We start from the raw sequence: 21,477 nt of genomic DNA, 5'->3' as shown, positions 1-21,477 counted from the left end.
GATGTGATTGGTGGATGTGAGTGATGATATCTCTAGGTAGGGTATCATTTCTTTTGGATTTCCTCGGGATTTCCTAGTACAAATAGATTTTTTGTTTCTCTATTTAATTTTTATTTTTTTGACTATTGATATGATTTTCGACTGACTTGGTTACTGGCGATATGGGACTGATCAGTGACAACACACGCGAGCGGGGAGCAGAAGCGTTGAGCGCGTGCTCCTCACATGCGTCGTCGGACGACCAGACCTTGATTTTGGTGGCAGTTACTGATATTTAGGGCTTAAAAACCCTAAATGGCCACTGATCTGGACTGTTGGAGGGGTCCATATCATGTGGCTAAGGGGAGCTACGGCGCATGAAGAATGAGGGGAAACCCTAGCTGGGTTATGGGTCAGATGTTTGGGCATGGTACTGGGTCGATTCGAGTCGGATGGTTTCTTATTGGGATGCTAGATCCTCTTGGATCAAAACCAAGTGGGGCTTGGTTGATGCTGTAATTGAGCTCCAGTATTGGGCCTACAAAATATAATGTAATTGTTAAAATAATAATAATAATAAATAATTGAATAGGACCCGGACAAAAACATATATCTATGATTGAATATGGTTACAAAGAAAGAGACAATTATATCATCTCGGCGATCTATGAACATTTCCTTTCTTTTTCCTTTTCAAAGTAGAAATATTTACCAGCATGTGTTTTAATTAAGGGTAAACCACAAAAAGACATTAAACTTTTAGATTTATATCAATTATACCACTAAAAAAGTCGATATTTTTTCATCATTAAACTTTAGGTTAGACTTCAATCTAAGCACTCCACCATTACCCCCAAACAACAAGCTGACATAGACTTCAAAATTAAAATATTTTTACGTAATATTGATATTATACGAAAATAATAAAAAATGTAAAAGATAAATGTCGTATTGGATAAACGAAATCGTGTTTTGGTTTCGAAAGTGATCGACTGAGTGTTGTTCAGTGGCGAAATATCATGGGGTCAAGGGAAACCTTGCGCCACCAATTATTTTTTAAAATACTAATTAATATTAAATGCATATATATTTAAAATATAAAGAAATTTTTTATTCAATTCTTTCAATTAAAAAAATTATATTTATAAAAATAAATAAAAAATTTAATTCCGTTATAATATATCTTAATACCGCTCCTGGTGTTGTTCGAGTGTTAAAGTTAGAAAGATTATATTTGGATTCTCTTATTTATACATCAAATCAAAATGAAAAAAGTGTGTTGCAATCTAAAAGAATTACAAACATAAAATATGATATTATTTGAAATCTGTAAACTTATATTTGTGTAATGTTATTAAAATTTTTTTAATTTATTTGTTTGTGATTGTTTGATTATAACACACGTGTGTGGTTATTTGGTCACTGTTAGTGTAATGTTTATTCTGTTTCAATGTTTATTTGGATGAATAAAACATCTTTCAAAGTACATTTGGTTTTATGGACGCACACCTACGTAGAAATTTATATTAAGATGAGTGAACATAAAACAATTATATTAAAATTTTAAGAAGTGTGAAATTAAATAATTAATATAAAATATAAATAAATTATCTTAAATATAAGAAAATTTAAAATATTTAAGAGGTGCGAGAGATTTTATAATTTTTATTTTATTCGTAATCGTTTTAATCTCACATTATTTGGTAAACAAATTTTACGATTAATTTAAAATTATGATACTTTTGTTGGTAGATGTCTCGAAACTAAATATTTTTCATATTATGTTGTGTTTGATGTTGTGAAAGGTTCTAATCATTTGTTTTTTTAAAAGAGTATCCTGACTACCAAGTATTTAGTTGGTTCTCAGTTTTATTTGGATTAATAATAGTTTTACGACGAGCTCTAGAATTCCCAACGGTACTCTCCCTACGACTGAACCCTTCCCCGCTTCTCCAGAGGAAGATGATGTGACAAAAAATGTGAAGTTCAAGGACCCTACGGATTCACCCATTCTTGATCCGAAGATGGGTTCAGAGGACAGATCTCCCCCAGTCCTATCTTACGCAATAATCCTGTCTGGAACTGGCCGGATTATGGAAGAGAAGGATGACCAGCAAAGGTCTTCTGATAATGATATCAACATTTTGGATAAGGATATTATCATAGGAACCTAAAACGACCTCCCCTCCATTCACTTTTCAAAATGAGAATACAAACTTATGGAAGCTAATATGGCTAACACGGTGATCCTCAAATTGCTAGGGAGGAACATCGGCATCAACACCCTTACTAATAAGACCTACGCTCTATGGAAGCCTTCCCAGCCGTTCACCCTCGTGGATTTGGAGAATGGTTATTTCATAGCGCGCTTCCAATCTGAAGCCGATTATACTAAAGTGTTAACCGAAAGCCCCTAGGTGGTGTATGGCTATGTTGCACCGATACGGATACGGGGACGGGAAACGGCAATTTGTAAAATTACAGGGTACGGGGACGGCAAGGGTACGTCATATAAAATAATTTTAAAATTATAAATAGATATAAAAAATTATAAATAAAGTCAAATATCAAGACTTAAACCACAATATTAAATTTAGAATAATAAAATCCATAAACAAATCACAATATTAAAATGTCAAATCTCAAGATTCAAACCACATTTCATGTTCAACTTGTTACAACTACATCCTCATTCGAAAAAAATAAATAAAGAAGAAGCCACAACCATGATTGAGATAATTGGCCTCTCCCATCAGAACAACTCACCATTGAACTTCCATTTTTTTCATTAATTATCATTATTTTATTATTATCATTTATTATTATATAATCCTCAATCCACCACTCCCATAAACTCCCCAACCCTAAACTCTCTCTCTCTCTCTCTCGTCTTTGTTCACACCACAAAAATTAAAAGTCGTGTTTGGCTCGAGAGAAAATATTAAGGATGATGGGGAAAGAAGATCTGGGTTTGAGTCAGAGTTTGAGTTTCCCTCATAGTCATCACCTAAATCTAACCCCTTATTCTACTAATACTTGTTCTTCTCCTTCTGGTGTCCCCCTTCAAAAACCCTCATGGAACGACGTCGTCTCTCCTCCTCCAGGTATGCTTTAGCCTGACAGTTTTCCCATACAAAAGCCTCTATATCTGCTACTTTTTTATCTGAAAAAAGTATGGTGTGCTTGCATGCAGATCCTAGCTCTGGATATTTCCCGACCACCGAGGCTAGAATGTTTCTTAGAGGAATTGAGGTGAACCGGTTACCGTCAATAGTCGACGGTGAAGAAGAAGCTGGGGTTTTATCTTCGAACAGTACGATATCGAGTGTGAGCAAAAAAAGGAGTGAAAGAGAAGCAAATAGAGGCATCAGTGATGACGAAGATGGCGACACTTCAAGAAAAAAGTGAGTGCTAGTCACATGCCGTCCCCGAAACGTCCCCAGCGAGCACCGAAACGTCCCCCATATCGTTCGACCATACCCTGCCACCGTGGCACGTCCCCGGTACGTACCCTAACCGTCCCCATACCAGGGACATTTCGGGTACTTGAAACGTCCTTCCTCTGTCGTCCCCGTGCAATATAGGTGTATGGTTAGTCCCTTACGGAGCAACCTTGGACGATGGAGTTCTGAACGTCCCAAGCCTATCCCACGACCGTTGTGGCATGGATTCGACTACCCGACTTACCAGAATATATGTATAATACGAAGATGCTGCAAAGCATTGGGAGCCTTGTTGGCAAAGTAGCGAAGCTGGACTTTAGAAAAGATATGTGCAATAGAAGAAGGTTTGTCAAAATCATAAGATGGTAAAAAAATATCCGAAGGATCGAGGTCCCGATTTGAAGCCTTAACTATCGATTCCATTAATCATGGGCAGTCTTCGATTCAAGTTGATAATAATATGGCAACCAGGGATTCAAATAGCGAAACGCAAACACGATCGCGTCCGCTATTTCGCGGTTGCGTCACCGTTCAAAATCGATATTGTTGAGTTTAGCGGTGAGTAACGGATTCACATCGATAGCGGTCCATCGCGCTCGCAATTTAACAGGGTAATGGTGGATAGCACCGATAACGGAACGCTATTGCCGTTTTTCAACCGTTACTGACAAAAATAAAAAAATGTAAAAAAGCTAGAATTCTCAGCCAAAAACACAAAGATCAAACCGGAAAAGACTAACCCTCAGGCAAAAAAAGTAAAACAAGCTTAAATTCTCACCCAAAGAAACTTAGAAAATCTATATATAAAAAAATAGAGAGCACATCATAGGGCAAGACTCAATAGTCACCAGTCAGTAAGGCAAAAAGATCAAATCGAGAAGGGGCTTGTTTTGGGGGAAATCTTGAGCGCGATGAGATTCTTCACCGGTGAAGAAAATGGTAGAGTGTATGCTCTTGTCCACAAAATATTGAAACTTGAAATGAGAAAACTTGAGATTTGAGAGGAGAGAATTATTTTAGAATATTAAATAACTTTTGGATATTTCTTTTGTTTTTATGTTTGAATTTTAATTAATAAAACAATAAGTATAGTGGGTCGTCCACTCCTATTGCCCATTTTTTTTATTTTTAAATAAATTCTTAAATATTTTAAGGGATATATTAATTTATCATTCCTCTTATCTTTTAGAATTTATAATTTAATCATTATTTTAGAATGTAAACTTTAGTTTTTATTTAATTTAATCATAAGTTTGTGTTCTTTAAGTTTATACTTTTATTTTAATTCAATTCAATTTAGTCGTGTTGCTGTTTTAATTATTATACATCATAGTTTTATGTTCTTACTTTAATGATTGAACATCTTATTTCTTTTAAAAATAATGTATTCACAATGTCATTAACTCATTATTAATTATCTTACCCTATCATCGGGTTTTTAAAATATTCTATTTGGTTAAAGTATATATATATATATATATATATATATATATATATATATATATGTCATTTTCGTTTATGAAGACACCAGATTTTGTCCTGCCAACCGAGGAGTCTTCACGTAACCAACAAAGAAGAGTTGGATTAGGACTCAAATACTAGTCTAAAATAGGGTTTTTTAGTACTATAAATAAGCCTTGTAATTACCATACCAGAACACACACGAGTTACACAAAAGGAACGCCAGAAAAATACGAGCAAAGAAAAAGTGATTTCGAGGCTATTGTAAACGATTCGAAGTAATGAAGGTGAAAGCTTTTTACCTTTCGTTTGTTTCTCTTTACTCTTCACTTGCATGCGTTGTTAATCGCATTTTCTTTGCTTGAGAATCCCAAAGACAAATGTTTTAGCCGATGACCCGGAGGGAGTTTTTCGAAACTTTGATTTCAGATCTATGCTCCCTAGAGGTTATTTCGCAAAAACAAATTATATTTTTGGAATGAGGGTGCGAAAATCTATTAAAAAATGAAAACTTTTTTATTTTTGCCGGTTTTAATCTTCAATGTTCTTTGACATTTGCCCACTGATTTAGCTTTTATTTCAATTTAATCCCCTACTAATATCATATATGTTTACTTATATTTCCATTATTATTATTTTTTATTTCATTTGTACTTTATTATATATATATATATTTACTTTGATTTTCATAGTCTTTATAATTTCTTTTATTTTTGTTTTTTTATTTATTACTATTTTTTTTATTTTAATACTTATTATTACTATTTTTTTTATACCTTGTTTATAAGTTATTAACGTATATATTTATATTTTTATAATTATCATTATAATTGTTATTACTATTTTACTTTTAACTTACATTTCTTTATTTTTTTCTTTATTTTATGTGATTGTATTTTTTTCATTTATTTTCTATTTTCTTTGTATTTTTTCTCATTATTTTTATTGTTGTTTTATTATTATTAGATTCGTTACTTCATTTGTTTTTCTTGTTTATTTTTACTTTTACTTCTTTTATTTTCTTATTTTTATCTCATTTTGTTTATTCGTGTTATTTATGTGTTTTCTTTGTTTTATTTATTTACTTTCATTGTCTTTTTCCTCTAACGTGTTTCTCGTCTTTTTTTAAAAGGGATATTTTCAAATCGAATTAGGGTAAGTAATTATGGATCGTAATTTTACCTTTTGAGTTAAACTTTCAATTTTCTTACTTAATGACAATTGGAAATTACGTAGTACCGAAAGGGTAGTTCAAGGGTGTTAACCCTTCCTTGACTGTAACCGACTCCCGAATCTGACATATCTCTGGTAAGACGCAGATTAGATAAGAAATAAGGTATCCGATCAACCCACTTTTCGTAAAGTAAATGATCGGTGGCGACTCCCAATTCATTTAATCCACGTCGAAGCCCAATTCCGGGGCCCAATCGAAAGACGGTTACGACAGCTTGGCGAACAGGTAAGTGAGTCAGGCTAAGGTAATTTCCAGTTGTCTTTTTAACGAAAAGGGTAAGTTTAAATTTTAAGGTAATATTTCGATCCTTTTTTTTACTTACTTTTGATTATATTTTTGGGTAAATAGTAGTACAAATCTTTTTCTCATGATTGCAGCTCTTAAATATTTTTTCATCTAAGGCTCTAAACTCGAGCTTCAAACCTATTTTAAGTGGGGGTGAAAGTGACGCCTTCGTGTGAATTTATTCACCGTATGGGCCTAGCAAGTAGCCTTCAAGATTCATATACCTTATGCCTTCGTGTGAATTTATTCTCCGTATGGGCATAAGGGAATGTGTCATCTCGAGTTTAACTTAGTCCACACAAGCCTGTGATGGGTTTAGGACTAAGGGTCTGGCAAGCCCAAGGGGGCACCGGCAAGGAGAACTCGGGTACCGTTTTTATAACCTAAACCGGGAGACTATGGAGAAATAGAGCCTACCCCGAAACCCCATTTCAAACCCTAAGAAATTTTTACCCTAACCATTTTTTTCCTTCTTACTCTTCTTATTTTTCTTTCGTCATTTCTTATTTATTTATGTATTTTCATTTTACTGACCTGTTTGCCTTTGTGTTTGTTTTCTTAGCATTTACATCATAACAAGAGGCCATTGATCCCTAAAAAGGTGTTTGTTATACACAAAATAATCTGAACAAATAGACAAAGGTGTTGCAATGCAAGAGATTAAAAACCCTGAGGTACGACTATAGTCCGAGAAGACTCAGAAGGAAAAGGGAGTCAGTCTTCAAGGGAGCTATATGTCAGAGCTGGTTAGCTACGCCTCTATCAGCCTAAAACAGAACAATGTGCAAGAGCTTCGAGACATCTGGTACAGTTGGAAGAATGATCGGAAACAGAAGTTCAGCTAACGGTATGGTAACATTGCGCTTTTACTCCAAGTTAAGACTGATGAGCCTTTAATCAGAGCCCTGGTTCAATTCTGGAACTCAGGATATAGTTGCTTCACTTTTAATCGGGAGGACATGGTGCCCACCATTGAAGAATACACTACACTGTTGCACTGTGAAAGTATCATACTAGAGAAAGCCTACCTTAAACACATCAAGAGCCAACCTTTCAAGAATGCACTAGCCAAGGTTGCCGGGGTTGACGAAAAATGGGTAATTGATCGGACTCAGTGCAGAGGCAGTGGGGAAGGAATTGAGTGGATCCACATAAGGCAATTAATGAAGAACCACCCTGATGAGTGGAAGACTATAGACCTTTTTGCACTAGGTCTGTACGGGTTAATTATCTTTTCAAAGGCTTTGGGTTGCATTGACGCAGCCGTGGTGGAATTGTTCGAGCAACTTCCGAAACGGGTTAACCCAGTACCAGCCATCTTAGCCAAAACCTTTCGATCTCTCAACCATTATCGAAGATCTGGCGGAGGAAGGTTCGTTGGGTATGTCTGGCTCCTTCAAGTCTGGATTCACAGCCACTTCTGGAAGACTAACGGGGTTCCCTACCACCTATTTAGCACTACATATTCACCTTTGGGAGAGTTCATCATAATGAAATGGCATGAAGGTGCTTCAAAGTAAAAATAGATGAAAGTTTTTACACATCTTCAGGATCGAGATATTACCTGGAGAGCCCCCTGGTTGTTCCTCGGTGATGTTCTTTTTCGGTGTGGGGATTTTGATACTATGACCTTGCTTGAACTTTGGGGTACAGTTGGGTATGCTTCGTTGTTGGCACTGAGTCAGTATGGGGCACGTCAGTTTGTCCCCGTAACATACGGAATAATTAAATCAGAGTTTGTGTATAGCGGTGAAAGTTATAAGAAGATGATCAAAGAAGCAGCCGAGTCATGGAAGAAATTATCCCGGATGGATGTCGTGGCTGCTAGAGATATGCTTACTCCGGATTATATAGAGTGGAGAAGATTGAGAAAGAATGATAACATCCCAGTGCTAGATTGTGAACACACCCGGACTATGGAGAAACATCTCAGGCTTGTCCTTTCTAAACTTGAGATAGTCATGGCAGAGTTTGAAGCTGTGTATAACGAGCTGAAGCAGAGGATTAAGGAACTTGAAGCTGAACGTTATCAATGGAAGCTAGATGCCGACTCTCAGAAAGATAGAGCAGACAAACTGGAAAGAGAACATAAAAGAGTTCGTTTTGAGCTCGAAGATTTGAGAAAGGGGTATCAAGATAAAGTCAAGGATAACTCCAAGTTGAAAGTAACCTCTGAATACTAGAAAGACGAAGTTCATAGACTAAAAAGAAAGTTTGAGGGGTCTGATGAAAGAGGTTAGAAGGAACAGTTAAAATTCTCAGAGATGCTTAGCAGACAGTCAGCATCAAAACCAATGCTTGAGAATCCATATGGCTGACCTAGAAAAACAACATGAGAAAGATGGCAAAGCAATAGCCGATTTAGAAGTTATTGTGGATGGATTCAAGAAGCAAGCAGCCGAGCTTCAGAAAGTGCCATTCGACGGGGGTTTACAGTGGCATTTATATTGAGAACAAGCACAAGGGTAAAAGCTAGAGACACAGTCATCCGAGATTTCCTAGATCAAGTACAGAAGGCAGTCCACCATCTTCACGGCCTAGCAAGGGAAGCCGGAGTCGTTCGACAAGGCATTCAACCAGTGACAGATGAAGGCAGAAGACTTGTCAATCTACTAGAAGCTGTTCGGGGTCTAGATGATTTAGTCCGCACGTATATTTGATTATTTTTATGTCTCTTACAAGATAAAACATTTTTGTCTAAAATAAAGATTATTTATAGTAATGGACACTTTTCTGGATCAATGCCTCTAAATTGCATACATCATGCACGCATACTTTGTATTTTATATTTCATGTTTATTTTTTTATATTTTCCATGTTTTTACATTCGTATTAACAAACAGAACATGTCTCAGAAAGAAAAAGACCAAACACCAAGTCTACCACTGCAAGTATTAAATACGCATCACACGCACAATACTAGAGCAAAGAAAAGACAAATGGAGGCCAGAATGGAAAACCTCGAGGAGAACATGGCAAGACTGCAAAAAGAACTGGAAGATAAGATGGCTCAAAATAGTCAGAGCACTCTGTAGTCCATCAAGAAAAATCAGGAGTCCTTGGTAGACCAAATCTTGGCCAAGTTATCAAGTTTACAGCAAGCTATTGCAGTAGGGGGAAGTCCCTCCTAAGGTGTAACCATGTCACCAACCCCACAGGTGGTTATTTCACCCGGGATCTTACCCAAGCCACGATAAAATTCTTCTGCTGTCAAAGGAAAAGCATTATCTTCTATGAAGGTGCAAACTTCCACAACTAATCCTGATAACCATCCGGATGATTACAACATCTCGAATTTCAATGAAGATGATAAAGCAAGAAAGATATAAGAGAAAATCAGGATGTTAGAAGATCAAATGAAGATGGTCCAGGGAGACCATGATTATTATGGAGTGGACGCAAGGGAGCTGAGCCTGGTTCCAGATATGGTGCTTCCACCAAAGTTTAAACCTCCTGAGTTTGAGAAGTTCGATGGGAGAACAACTTCCCATCAATCCATATCATTATGTTCTGTCAGAATATGACAGGATATGGGGAGAATGACCAACTCTTGATCCACTGCTTTCAGGAGAGCCTATCTGATTCAGCTATCCAGTGGTATAACCAGCTCAGCCGAACTCATATCAAGACATGGAAAGACTTAGCTAAGTCTTTCCTGGAGCAATACAAGCATATCAACGATATGAGACCAGACCGGGTTATGTTACAAAGCCTGTAGAAAAAGCACAACGAGAGTTTCCGACAATACACACAGCGTTGGAGGGATTTGTCTGTACAGGTTCATCTACCCTTGAATGAAAAGGAGACTAGAAAGTTGTTTGTACAAACCCTGAAGACACCTTACTTCGGGCACCTGGTGGCAATTACGTTGGGAGGTTTTTCAGATCTAGTCATGGTCGGTGATATGATCGAGTTGGCCATTAAACAAGGAAAAATCAAGGGAGGAGACTCCAGTAAAAAGCCTCCCACGAAGAACAAAGACCGAGAGATCAACAATGTCAACACTTACAACGTCAACAAGGGTGTTACAGTCTCAAGCTCAAAAACCACTACAACTGTACCATCTGGTACTTCAAACCAGGCTCAGAGAGAACCAAGGAAAGAAAGGAAAAGGGAGCAGATCGATCCCATTACCATGACATATAAAGAGTTATATCAACAACTCTTCGACACTCATATAGTGTCGCCTTACCCAATGGATTCGATGAAGCCCCCGTATCTGAGATGGTATGATGAGAACGCTCACTGCGAATATCATAGTGGTATGTATGGGCATTCAATCGAAGGTTGTCTCACATTCAAGAGGCTTGTACAATGAATGCGGAACAAGAATTGGATCACTTTCGACTCTGAAACACCAAACGTCGCCCAGAATCCCTTGCTTAATCATCCGGAGATCGGAATTAATGTAATCATCACCGAAAACGGTAGGAGAATTAAAACCAGTGTTTCAGAAGTCAAAGCTCCTTTGGCTTGAGTATGGAGCCAAATGGTAAAAGTAGGGCTTCTTATACCGTAATCAGGTGTAGCAAAGAGTGATGGACCAGCTCATGAATTCAGGACATTAGTCCAGCTCATGATGGACCAGAAATAGTTGGAGTTTTACGAAGAAGTTCAGAATTCCTTGGAAGCAGATGTTTACACTACCGGAGAATCATTAGACAAAAGACTCGGTAGGGGTAGTCCTTTGGTTATTACCCCTAAAGCAAAGATGATAACAGCAACTCCGTAAGAAAAGGTGGTGATCACCACACCTCGACCTTTTCAATATAAGGATAGTCGGTAAGTGCCTTGGAAGTACGAATGCCAGGTGAGCACTTCCAAAGAATGTGACAACAAGGTGGGGCAAAGACCACTAGAGCCCTTCAAGAAAGATGTGGTGGCTATCAATGAACCTATAAAAGAGGAAAAAGCTAAAGAATTCCTTAAATTTTTGAAGCATAGCGAGTACAGTATTGTAGAACACCTCCACAGCTTGCCAACGCACACTTCAATTTTGTCACTTTTACTAAGCTCCGAAGCACATCAGGAGGCACTGTTGAAGGTCCTGAATCAAACGTTCGTGCCACAAGACATACCAGTCAACAAGATGGATCGACTGGTAAATAATATTCAAATTGATAATCTTATCTCATTCTCAGATGATAAGATTTCATCCGGAGGAAGAGGTCGAACTAAGGTATTACACATCACTACCTATTGTAAGAGGCATGCCTTACCGAGTGTGTTGATCGATAACGGCTTAGCCTTGAATGTGATGCCTTTGGTGACATTGAAGAGGTTGCCAATAGATACCTCTTATATGAGAGCCTGTCAGAATGTGGTCTGAGTATTTGATGAGACCAAGAGAGAGGTTATTGGAAAGATCGAGGTGCCCTTAACCATCGGACCTACCACCTATGATATCGAGTTTCTGGTGATTGATATCATGCCTTCTAATAATTGTCTTTTGGGAAGGCCATGGATTCATCAAGCTGGTGCAGTACCATCCACATTGCACCAAAAAGTTAAATTTGTTATTGACGGGGCCTTAATAATTATCAATGCTGATGAAGATATTGTGGCAAGTGTGACCACGGAGGCCCCATACATCAAAGTGGACGAGGAAGCAGTGGAGTGTTCATTCCGTTCCCTGGAATTTGTGAATGCCACCTTTATGGCAGAAAGAAGAACGATCCCCATACCCTGGCTTTTCTTGTGTACCAGAATAGAGATCATGCAAATATTAGGATGAGGTGCTAAGACTGGAAGAGGGTTCAGGAGATTTCTGCAAGAAATGATTGCTCCAGTCTTTCCTATTTCAAAGCCAGACCGATTTGGGCTCGGTTTTCAGCCATATACCATTAAAAGAGAAATGAAGTTTAGAAGAACCGAGAGAAAAGACTGATAAGACTGACTGGAAGTGAACTTCAATGGGAACCCATGACATTCCATCCTCTTTGCCACATATTCAAATCCGGTGGTTATGTGTTTGAGACCACCTCATCCTATTTAGGAGCGTCTTTGGAAGATCTGAGCATCAATACCGTAACCACTGGAAATGTTGACGACACAGTTAGATCTAGGATATGCCCTCTGCCACCTGGGTTCGTGCCTAGCCGTTGGTCGGTCGAAGAACTACCTGTGGTTTACAAGAGTCTTTCAGAGTAATATTCGAACTATCCCTATTTGTCTATTCCCTAGGAAATATGTGATCTTTTGTAAGGGTTAATAAACATTATGTTTAAGTTCAATAAAAGATGCACCTTCTTTTCTCTTCTCATGGTAAACACATTTTTCCTTTATTTCCTTTTTGAATTCATTGTCTATCTTCTACATTTCGGTACTTCATTTCCACTTTTTCTCGAATTTAATTCTTGACTATTTCGTGTGGGATATATTCCTCTCACACATGCATATTTTCCCTTCTTTCAGATCCCCAGATAACAATAATGTAGGCACTAATGATCCTGATCCAGAGGTGGATTTTGAATCAACCATTTGTCTCGGGGAATTTGATGAATGCGACACTGAAGAGGAGTGAAACTTACCTACCGAATTATTGAGAATGGTAGAAAGAAAAGATAAGCAAATATTTCCCCATAAAGAGACGATCGAAATCTTGAATTTGGGTACTAAGGAAGATCGAAAGGAGGTTAAAATCGGTGCAACTCTTTCGACTGAAGCAAGACAAAACCTGATAGCCTTACTTCAGGAGTACAGAGAGGTGTTCGCCTGGTCGTATCAAGACATGACAGGATTAGACACAGATATGGTAGTCCACAAACCAGAATGCAAACCCGTGCAGCAGAAACTGAGAAGAATGCGACCAGAAATGCTCATTGAGATCAAGGAATAAGTTAAGAAACAATTTGATGTCGATTTTCTTCAAGTGGCCAAATATCCAGAGTGGGTGGCCAACATAGTGCCTGTGCCGAAGAAGGACGGGAAAGTACGCATGTGTGTCGATTACCGGGACCTTAACAAGGCAAGTCCTAAAGACAACTTTCCTCTGCCACACATAGACACTCTGGTGGACAATACAGCTGGGAACAACTACTTTTCATTCATGGATGGATTTTCGGTGTACAATCATATCAAGATGCATCCTGAAGACATGTAGAAGACCACTTTTTTCACAATATGGAGAACGTTATATTACAAAGTGATGCCTTTCGGATTAAAGAATGCTGGGGCAACATACCAGAGAGCTATGGTGACCCTGTTCCATGACATGATACACAAAGAAATCGAGGTTTATATCAACGACATGATTATCACGGCACTGACCGAGAATGAACATATTGAACATTTGAGAAAGCTCTTCCAGAGATTGAGGAAGTTCCAGCTACGATTGAACCCTAGTAAGTGCACTTTCGGGGTGACATCTGGGAAACTGTTAGGATTCGTGGTCAGCCAAAAGGGCATTGAGGTTGATCCTGACAAAGTTAAGGCTATCCAGAATCTACCTCTACCTCGAACACAAAGAGAAGTTCGAGGTTTTCTGGGCAGATTGAATTACATAGCTCATTTCATATCTCAGTTAACCGAAAAGTGTGATCCAATCTTTCGCCTTCTCCGAAAGAACAACCCTGGAGCGTGGGATGAAAACAGTCAGATTGCATTCGAGAAGGTGAAAGAGTACCTGTCTCATACTCTCATCTTAATGTCCCCCATCCCGGTCAAACCTCTGTTCTTGTATCTATCCATATTTTAGAACTCAATTGGGTGTGTCCTGGGTCAACATGATGAATCTGGAAGAAAAGAAAGAGCCATCTACTATTTGAGCAAGAAGTTCACCGATTGCGAGGCCAGATATCCTCCTATTGAGAAGGTTTGTTGTTCTTTAGTCTGGGCTACAAAAAGACTTTGACAATATATGTTGTATCATACCACTTGGATGATTTCCAAGCTAGATCCACTAAAATACATGATGGGTGTACCTGCTCTATATGGAAGTTTAGCCCGATGGTAAATGTTATTGTCTAAATTCGACATCGAGTACGTAAGCCAAAAACCCATAAAATGAACTGTCATATCAGATTTCTCGGTAAGCAGAACCGATGATAATTATGAGCCATTAGACTTTGATTTCCCAGACGAAGAATTAGTGGCTTTATCTTTAAAAGAAATAGGTACTTCAACAGACAGTTTCTGGAGAATGTACTTCGATGGGGCATCCAATGCATTAGGACATGGCATCGGGGCAAAATATGAAGCTTGTGTCTTGGGACAATATGAACTTCGATTGTACCAATAACATGGCAGAATATGAAGCCTGTGTCTTGGGAATTCGAGCTGTACTGGGGCAAAATATAAAGACCTTGCGGATATACAGAGATTCAGCATTAGTAATCTATCAGCTCCATGGAGAATGGGAAACCAAAGATGCAAAATTGATAGAATACCGGAAGTTAATACTGAACCTGCTCGAAGAATTCGACGAAGTTACCTTCCACTATGTACCGAGAGAAGAAAATCAAATGGATGATGATTTGGCTACCTTGGCAGCCGCATTCAAAGTTGGCACGGAGTCTTAAATGATGCCAATTGACATGCAGTCGTATGAGTACCCGACTCATTGCTACCAGATTGAAGCAGTAAAAGACATTAAGCCTTGGTAGTACGACATTTTGTAGTATATCAAGCATCGAAGTTATCCAGAGGAAGCCACTAAAACCGATAAAAGAACCATTAAAAGGATGTCAGCTGGATACATCCTTGATGGGGAGGTCTTGTACAAGAAAAGCCATAATCAAGTTCTGTTAAGGTGCGTCGATACTGAAGAGGCAAAAATGATAATGGAAGAAGTACATGACGGAGTTTGTGGAGCACATGCAAATGGACATATGATGTCGAGACAAATAATGAGATGCGGATATTTCTGGTCCACACTAGAAAGTGATTGCATCAACTATGCTAGAAAATGTCATAAATGTTAGATTTACAGAGATAAAATAAATGTTCCACCTCATCCACTTCATGTCATGACGTCACCATGGCCTTTCTCTATGTGGGGCATGGATGTTATTGGGGAAATCTATCCGAAGGCTTCGAATGGTCATCGTTTCATCCTTGTAGCCATCGATTATTGCACCAAGTGGGTTGAGGCTGCTTCCTATGTCAGTGTCACTCAATCCGTTATTTGCAAGTTTTTGAAAAAATAGATCATATGTCGGTATGGTTTACCTGAAAGGATCATTACCGATAATGCTACAAACTTGAACAATAAAATGATGAAAGCTTCTTGTGAGCAATTCAATATTAAGCATCACAATTCTACTACCTACAGACCAAAGATGAACGGCACAGTAAAAGCAGCAAAGAAAAACATTAAAAAGATATTGGATAAGACGACCGAGACCTACAAAGACTGGCATGAGAAGTTGCCTTTCGCTTTGTTCGCTTACTGAACCTCAGTACGAACCTCAACTGGGGTAACTCCATTCTCATTAGCTTATGGAATGGAAGCAGTGCTGCCCATTGAAGTAGAAATTCTGTCATTACGGGTCTTGACAGAAGTTAAACTAGATGACGCAGAATGGGTGCAATCCAGATACGGTCAGCTTAACCTGATAGATGAAAAGAGACTGAAAGCCATTCACCATGGTCAAATCTATCAGAAACGAATGATTCGAGCACATGGCAAGAAGGTAGGCTCGAGAATATTCTGTGAAGGAGATTTGGTGCTAAGGAGAATTTTGCCAGTCCAGAAAGATTTATGAGGAAAATGGACGCCAAATTGGGAAGGACCTTATGTCGTGAAAAAGGCCTTCTCCAGAGGAGCCCTTGTCCTGGCTGAAATGGACGGACCCAAACTGCCGCATCACATCAATTCAGATGTAGTCAAGAAATACTTCGCTTAGGATGAAAACCCGAAAGGGCGTCCTAAGTCAAAAAAAAGGAAAAAGGAAAAAAACAAAAAAATGAAAAAAAATGTTTAGGGTGAAAACCCGAAAGGGCGTCCTAAATTGAAAAAATTGAAAAAGAGAATAAAAGAAAAAAGAAAAAGAACAAAAAATAAGGTGGTTTCAAGATGAAAACCCGCAAAGGGCGTCTTGCAACCAATGATGGGTCCAAAGTTGAAAACCCGAAAGGACAATTTGGATAATTCAAGAAATCCAGACAGTTGAAACTCGCCGACATCTGAATTTTCCACAGACTCAACGAGTCAGAGAAAGGTTGCACTCTCCTGAATATTGTCGCATTCTCGAAGATCCTTTGGCAAAGGTTGTATTCAAGATCACCTAACGGTTTTTAAAGCTCAGAAGTACCCACATTATTGAAATCTAAGACATTCATTTTCACTTCATCATGTCTTCATCTTCTAAAATATTTGTCATGTATTATTTGTTCTTTTTCCCTCATGAATAAAAGACAATCTTTTTTCCCTACACCAATTCCTTTTGAGCATCTTGGATGGAGCTTAAACTTAATGATTTATTTACTTATGCAAAAGATATTTACTGTACAAAGATTCATTGAAAAGTACAGGTACTCGTAAGCCGATCAAGGCTCATACTTGAGATTGGTTGAGAAGTATTTCCCAAATCAAGAAACAAATAGAATGTGCACATCATATTTGAATATTTGAAGAATTTGAGATCAGGGATCAGAACTTCAAGATTCTAGAGTCAAGATTTTAGACATGCAATCGGAGATCGAGATTTTTCTCCAGAACCCAAAATAACATATGTTGCATATGCATTTTAGGCATACTTAAGGGCATTGCATCCATCGCATATATGCATCACTTTGTAGGTTTTAGCTAGAGCCAATTTCAACTTCGCAGCGAAGGATATTGAACTCGAAGCGACACAATTTGTTCGAGAGTATATTTCAACTTCACGAAGAATGATATCTAGCTCGAAGCCAAACCATCCACGTTTTTAACTTCACGGCGAAGGAAATCGTGTCCACCCGCAACGTTCAATACTTGGATTTCAACTTCAAGGCGAAGGATATTCAAGTCAAGGCTCAACTTCAAGACGAAGAGGCCATCCGCGATTTCAACTCCACGATAGAGGATATCGTACCCACACATCCACGATTTCAACTCTACGACGGAGGATATCGTGCCAATTTCAACTTCACAGCGAAAGATATTAGACTCGAGACAATACAAGTTCAACTTCACAGCGAATGGACGACTGATTGTCAACAAACAACTTTCAGAGTCAATTTCAACTTCACAACGAAGGATATTAGACTCGAGACAGCACAAGCTCAACTTCACAACGAAGGGGCGGCTGACTGTCAACAAACAATTTCCCAGTTCCAGAGCCAATTTCAACTTCACGATGGAGGATATTGGACTCGGACCAATACAACTTACTTGGATTTCAACTTCACGACGAAGGATATCCAATTACCAGGCACAACTTCACGACGGAGGGACCACTCACGGTTTCAACTTCACGACGAAGGGAATCGTGTACACAAGCAGCTACAGAACTTACATTGGATTTCAATTTCACGATGAAGGATATCCAATTCTAAGGCTCAAGTTCACGACGAAGGGGCCATATACATATACAACTTCACAACGAAGGGTATCATACCCCAACGGATTGACTCAACTTCACGACGAAGGGGCCATCTGTAACATCACAACACCAAAGTCTTCAGGTCAAGTTCCACCTTCACGATGAAGTATCTTGAGCCAGAAGACGATTCAGAGGCCACTGGTCAAAAGCTTTGAGCTCATTTTTAACTTCACGACGAAGGATTTCGTGCTCAGAATTTTCCAATTTTGACTCAACCTCACAATGATGGAGTCATTTTGTGATTGACAAATCAGTTTCAATATCATATTTCAACTCTAAGACAGAGGATATTCGATATGGACAAAATTTGTGTCTTGTAATCTTTGCTCCATTTTCGTTACACGATAATGAGCAAAGAGGGGCAGCTGAAGACACCAGATTTTGTCCTGCCAACCGAGGAGTCTTCACATAACCAACAAAGAAGAGTTGGATTGGGACTCAAATACTAGTCTAAAATAGGGTTTTTTAGTACTATAAATAAGCCTTGTAATTACCACACCAGAACACACACGAGTTACACAAAAGGAACGCCAGAAAAATACGAGCAAAGAAAAAGTGATTTCGAGGTTATTGTAAATGATTCGAAGTAATAAAGGTGAAAGCTTTTTACCTTTCGTTTGTTTCTCTTTTACTCTTCACTTGCATGCGTTGTTAATCGCATTTTCTTTGCTTGAGAATCCCAAAGACAAATGTTTTAGTCGATGACCCGGAGGGAGTTTTTCGAAACTTTGATTTCAGATCTACGCTCCCTAGAGGCTATTTCACAAAAACAAATTACATTTTTGGAATGAGGGTGCGAAAATCTATTAAAAATGAAAACTTTTTTATTTTTACCGGTTTTAATCTTCAATGTTCTTTGACATTTGCCCACTGATTTAGCTTTTATTTCAATTTAATCCCCTACTAATATCATATATGTATACTTATATTTTCATTATTATTATTATTTATTTCATTTATACTTTATTTATTTATATATATATATATATATATATATATATTTACTTTGATTTTCATATTCTTTATAATTTCTTTTATTTTTGTTTTTTTATTTATTACTATTATTATTATTTTTATTTTAATACTTATTATTACTATTATTTTTATACCTTGTTTATAAGTTATTATATATATATATATATATATATATATATATATATATATATATATATATATATATATATATATATATATATATATTCATATAACTAGTATTATTACTATTTATTTTTTCTATTAACGTATATATTTATATTTTTATAATTATCATTATAATTGTTATTACTATTTTACTTTTAACTTACATTTTTTTATTTATTTTTTATTTATTTTATGTTATTGTATTTTTTTCATTTTTTCTACTTTCTTTGTATTTTTTCTCATTATTTTTATTGTTGTTTTATTATTATTAGATTCGTTATTTCATTTTTTTTTTTGTTTATTTTTACTTTTACTTCTTTTATTTTCTTATTTTTTACATCATTTTGTTTATTTGTGTCATTTATGTGTTTTCTTTGTTTTATTTATTTACTTTCATTGTCTTTTTCCTCTAATGTGTTTCTAGCCTTTTTATAAAAGGGATATTTTCAAATCGAATTAGGGTAAGTAATTTTGGATCGTAATTTTACCTTTTGAGTTAAACTTTCAATTTTCCTACTTAATGACAACTGGAAATTACATAGTACCGAAAGGGCAGTTCAAGGGTGCTAACCCTTCCTTGACTGTAATCGACTCCCGAATCTGACATATCTGTGGTAAGACGCAGATCAAATAAGAAATAAGGTATCCGATCAACCCACTTTTCGTAAAGTAAATGATCGGTGGTGATTCCCAATTCATTTAATCCACGTCGAAGCCCAATTCCGGAGCTCAACCGAAAGACGGTTACAACATTTTAGAAAACATTCTAAACATTATTAAAAATGAATCATTATAATTATAATTATAATTATAATTATTATGTTTTAGGATATGTTGTGCGAAATTTAAAAAAATTCACAACCGTAACACTCACATTAACCGCGATGACATCCAATATGTCCGTAATCGCAATAAACACGATACAACTAAAAATATGATCGCAAATGCTATTTAAATCGCAACAAATCTCGTCTAGAACGACATTGTGCCTTCTTCAAATTCTGTGGGGACGAATCAAAATCCTATCAACGTTATTACAAGTCAATCTCAGCAAAATAAATCACGTGGGTATCAAGACCGTAATCAAAAGAAGCTACAGTCGAAGGCCAACATTCTTGCAAATTCAAAGAAGGGTCAAACCGACGCCTCAGGGCCCACCACTCTACCAAACTCGCAATAGTAAGTACTGCAAGACCTTCCCAAAACATCTCCTCTGATAATGTTTCTGTCCCCTTACAGGGAACACATGTGGATGCATGGCGCAAAAACTATGCAACCCACGTGTACTCGTCCAACCGAAGTGGTGCAATTAAATGGGGCAGTTTTCCACTCAAAAACAAATCTCGTCTTTGAGAACTCCCTTGGTCTTAAAGGACAATTGATGCCTTACACTTGATAATCCCACAATGCGATGGCCTTCATCCCTAGCCCCGTCTTAAGTGCTAATGTAACACCTTAATCTAGTTTGACCCAAAGATCAACGGATTACAATGTCACATAAGATCAGTGAAGTGGTTAACCCAAAATTTTCTTTTAAAAAATAACTATAATCATTATAAAATAATCCATCCATAGTGATAAAATAAAAGTCACAATAAATTCAAGTTTACAAATATGGGGGAGCACCCAAAACATTCAAAATAAATACATTGAGTTTAAAAATAAATAGAGTTTAAAAATAAATAGAGTTACGATTGAGTAATATGGTCCACAATAGTTCATGCCCTCTAATACAAATCAAGACGTACTCTGATGCCTCGACTGTGCTGGAATATTTGATGACGATAAAGCTCCACATACAGTCTCCTAAGAACCTACGTACGAAAACACATTCCAAACGATGAGCTTACGAGCTTAGTGCCTCACTAATAATTGTACTATACTACATGCACTCACTAAATGTTCATGTTAGTGGCACATGTATAAAAACATGTAAATACTGATATAATATGTTAAGATAGGTATCATGGTTTGGCTGAGGGTTCTGTATCTCAAAGCTCACACACCCCTCTAATCTACTTAAATACCCTCGGGTTTCTGGGGTGAGATCCGGAATTGCATAGAAAACGTACACCAGACTAACTCCATCGAGTCTTGGGGCATTTGCGCCCAACTAGCGATTGAAGTACCTTGGCACTGACTGGTATATCTAATTGTATGATCGTTTATGCTAAAGTAACTCTGGTGTCCTGACTGTGTCACGAGCATCAAACAAGGCTAGTTTTATGTTATCATATATGTTATTGTTTCTAGTTGTTATGAGTTTATTACTATTCTCACTTTTAGTTTTATTTCATGGCATTCTGTCGTTATTGGGTCCTTTAATTTTATCCTTTAAAACTCTTGTGTTTCTTGCCAAAACTGTTCGTGGGTATCGATACTAGCCTCTGGGTGTCGATACTACTAACTT

The 21,477-nt window shown here is 37.3% G+C and overlaps 1 protein-coding gene across 1 annotated transcript; it reads left to right on the top strand.

Moving 5' to 3' along the window:
• Positions 1 to 2,929: 2,929 nt before the first annotated feature.
• On the top strand, positions 2,930 to 3,387 carry LOC120143900 (homeobox-leucine zipper protein HAT4-like). Its single transcript, XM_039158104.1, has 2 exons — positions 2,930 to 3,083; positions 3,173 to 3,387. Exons 1-2 carry the CDS (start codon positions 2,930 to 2,932, stop codon positions 3,385 to 3,387), a joined length of 369 nt encoding a protein of 122 aa, XP_039014035.1.
• Positions 3,388 to 21,477: the final 18,090 nt, after the last annotated feature.

This window comes from Hibiscus syriacus, unplaced genomic scaffold, assembly GCF_006381635.1.
Source record: "Hibiscus syriacus cultivar Baekdansim isolate YM2019G1 unplaced genomic scaffold, ASM638163v2 tig00110864_pilon, whole genome shotgun sequence".
NCBI lineage: Eukaryota > Viridiplantae > Streptophyta > Magnoliopsida > Malvales > Malvaceae > Hibiscus > Hibiscus syriacus.
Note: the sequence above shows the minus strand (reverse complement) of the source record. Positions and strands in the feature narration are given on the sequence as shown.